This window comes from Pavona decussata, unplaced genomic scaffold (genome assembly GCF_977016875.1).
Source record: "Pavona decussata unplaced genomic scaffold, jaPavDecu1.1 SCAFFOLD_112, whole genome shotgun sequence".
Classification (NCBI taxonomy): Eukaryota; Metazoa; Cnidaria; class Anthozoa; order Scleractinia; family Agariciidae; genus Pavona; species Pavona decussata.
Window position 1 is genome coordinate 31,563 of NW_028145526.1, and position 3,438 is coordinate 35,000.

Genomic DNA, 3,438 nt, shown 5'->3' on the forward strand with positions numbered 1-3,438 from the left:
ATATCTTTGAAAGCTAATATTAAGCTGATTGCAAGGAAAACTCTATGTCAAAACTGAAGGACAAAAACCTTCTCACAAAACCTGAATTGATTAGTAATTACAGTCGAATTAAAGTTTAGTTTAACCCAGGATCAGCTTAATCAGGCTTTGAACAACAGGCCTCTGAACCACAGTATATTGTTTGTTTGTCCTAGATGATTGTCTCGTACAATACTTCAATATCAGTGGGGAAGAACCGGGAGCTTCCTGTATAAAAGTCTAATTGACCAGATGAAGACCCTGGGGGTTGAGTGTAACTGGCACCGCAGTAGGTGGAACCTTCCAGTCGGGCGCTCCCTGCTTCGCCTACTATGAAGATGTCGTCACCGCCAAACACTGGTCCATCCGAAGAGCATCCCCTTATAGCGTAACTGGTAGCCTCTATCGGCATCTTAACAGGAGAGTAGTCATTGATGTTATACAGTGAGTAGATAAATGCTTTATTGGATGCAGCATAACTGCCAACACCTAGGGAAAAGAACAAAACCATTTCGCTTAGTAGTATAATTACATGTTTACCTGTTGATATTTCTTAGTTACATGTTTACATTATTACGTACTTACACACTCTCATCCATTTATACTGATCCACCAAATACGAAATAACCACAGACATGTTGATTTGTTCAAATTAACACTTAGTTCAAAGAAAGTACTGAGAAAATAAAATTCTCAATTCACATTTGTGCACGGTGCACTAATTACGAGAAGACTGGGTCGGGAGGGACAAATTTCTGTTGTTTTCCCAATCTCCTTCCCCGCCCGATCCTCGCCGTCTGACATTGATTTTCAAGACAGTTGAAGTGTTTTCTTAGTGAACGAAAACCCAAGAAACTTCGGCCGTGAGACAAGTAGATCAAAAAAAATTTAGAGACTACACTTGGAATGTTCAAGGTGTCTGTAGAGGTGCCTCTATTATACCGTTCGGAACAAAACGTAGTAAATTCGCCATGACGCCATTTTGTGATTTTTTGCGTAGAGGGTAGATATTAATATTCGGGGTCGAGTGGAATTGTAAACGATGACATGCAATGAAAAAGAAACAAAAACAACAGGGAAAACAAACACTTTCCAAACTCAAGCAAAACACAGCAACTAACTGCTTCGGCAAGGAACAGCAGGCGTGCGCACAGTCAAATAACCCGTAGAGTAGACACGCCCTCTATGGAGAAACTAGCCAATGGCTATGCAAAAAAAGAAGCGGCAAAGCAAGACTACCAATCACATAAAAACGTTTTTTCAAGCAGACGTACTTTTGTGGGGGAACTTAACGTACTGGTACCGTGTAAGATCAGTCTTTGGTTAAGTTATTTGACATGGAACTATTCCGAATCAGTTGATCTGATTCAATGAGTTTATTCCTAAGTCATTAAATGACTAAGTATAACTCTTGCTGCTGTATATCAAATGATACTTACCACACTTAACCGTGTTAAACCAGGACACGTCAGTGTATCCACCAAATATGTATTTGTCAACTTGTATTATAGTAACAGTGGGGCCCATTCCATCACAGTTGCTGTGAAATGTAGATACTGCCCGACCATCTGTCTTAGCATGCCAACACTTCTCAAACCTACTGCGGGCTGAATTCTGGAGGACTGGTTGCAAATATTCATTCAGTTGGTCCCGGTACTTGCTGTCGAGGCCTCTAAGAATGGAAGACGCATTGAGAACACCTAAACAAAAGTTAAAGTACAAGATTTCAAGGGACAAGCGCAAAAGAATTTCTTAAACTATGTATAGCAAATCGCGGAAAAGTAACGAAAAACCGAATGAGTCATTTAATGTAAGTCATTTGTCCACTGGCCTTGAAGAAACCACTCTTTCTTCAACGGGGAGTTAAAAAACATTCTTTGTTCGACCTAAACTCTTAGCGGATACCCTTATTAAAGTGACATTTCTGTACCCATGTATGTTGTCTTGTTTAGATGGAGGTTTTAGAGCACCTGAATAAAACATACAAGGCAAAATTAAATATTGAGCTCTTTCTTTTTCTGTTACTTTTGTTATAACTGGGTACTGTCAGTTATGCAAAGTTATCTAAAATTACTTGACTCTTCAGTTTGTTGCACATTTACAAATTTTCCCACCCCTCCCTAGACCGCTTGCAAGTGTGGAGACCGGAAATCTCTGTGCTTTATTTAATATGTCAAAAAAAAATACGAGGGCAAGTTATTCATGAGGGGTTTCAGTCCTCACGAGGCCTTGGACCGACTGCTCAAAAGAAGGCGCTGAATAGAGAGCACTGACCAGAGCTAACTTTTTTTTTTTCACATGTTATTTTGCATCATGGGTAGAGCAAATTTCACAATGCACCCAGTACTTGCTTGCATGGCTGCAACGAGTCATATGCAAGCGGTTACTTCGTACGGATTTTCCTTTCTAGCTTTACCAAATTATGAGTGACCGACAGGGGAAAGGAACATACCAGCCAAAGTAACAGTGGTAAATCCGGCTCAGTTAAATTGCATTCAAGCTAACTTGATTAAATAGTTCAGGACAATAGGTTTGCAGTAATATAACAGCGATTGAACATTCATCGATTCAAAGATGGTAATAAACGTTTTTTGTCAGAATAAAGCGGATACGTATGTGTTTGTTTTAAAGATTTTATATTTGCAAGTAATTATAAATAACTAGCAATCGTAACATTACCGTAGTGAATCGCTCCTCATTAAAATGCAAAAGTTGAGTTTGGTCTCAGATCAGAGATGAAAACCATTAAAATTTTATTCTGGTGTTTCATTGGGTATCGAGATTCATGCACATGCACATGAATTAGTAATGAATTTGAAAAGCAATGCAGAAAAAAAAAAAATTTTTCAATCGCTTACCAGTAACATATATTTAATGTGTTAATGGGCTATACAGTTTCTCGTGTTGTGACTCACTGTTTTCAACACTGGGGTTGGTACAAGGGAGCGTTTTCCAGCAGCTTTGACGTGAAATCTGTTGCACCATTCAAGTGGTTCAATGACTTGCTCCGTTTCAACCCTTTAATATTTTTTCGCTAATTTAACGCGTATCGTTCAACGACAATTTCACTTTTTTTTCTCAGTGTGCGAGCGGGTGGAATTCTGTCATTGGTTCCGGCAGTGGTCGAAATTTTTCGATTTTGCCAGCGAACCCGGGCGGATTTGTTGCAGGACCTGGACCTTGTTTTCTTGCGGAAAAAATAAAAATGTCTGTATTGGGAAAAACGGCGCCCTCTGTCCTGATTACAAGATGTAGATGGGTTGTTCCTTAGCTTGTCAAGCTCACAAAGATTTTCCTTTGTATATTCGTAATCAAAAAGCAAACACAAAAAAACTTTGTGAATGTTCCAAAGATTTATATAGCAACAATATTTCCTGATGATTGGAAAAAGGCAAAAGTACATCCTATTATTAGGTCGGA

The 3,438-nt window shown here is 39.0% G+C and overlaps 1 protein-coding gene across 1 annotated transcript in view; it reads right to left on the reverse strand.

The window, feature by feature from the left end:
• Nucleotides 1–3,438, reverse strand: part of LOC146470650 (uncharacterized) — an 18,669-nt gene continuing 15,231 nt past the window's right edge. The window contains exons 12-13 of the mRNA XM_085121713.1: nucleotides 1,458–1,718; nucleotides 1–507 (exon numbers count right to left, since the gene is read on the reverse strand). Coding sequence (XP_084977839.1) covers nucleotides 191–507; nucleotides 1,458–1,718 — 578 coding nt within the window. The 3' untranslated portion in view covers nucleotides 1–190. The remainder of the gene's footprint in view (nucleotides 508–1,457; nucleotides 1,719–3,438) is intronic.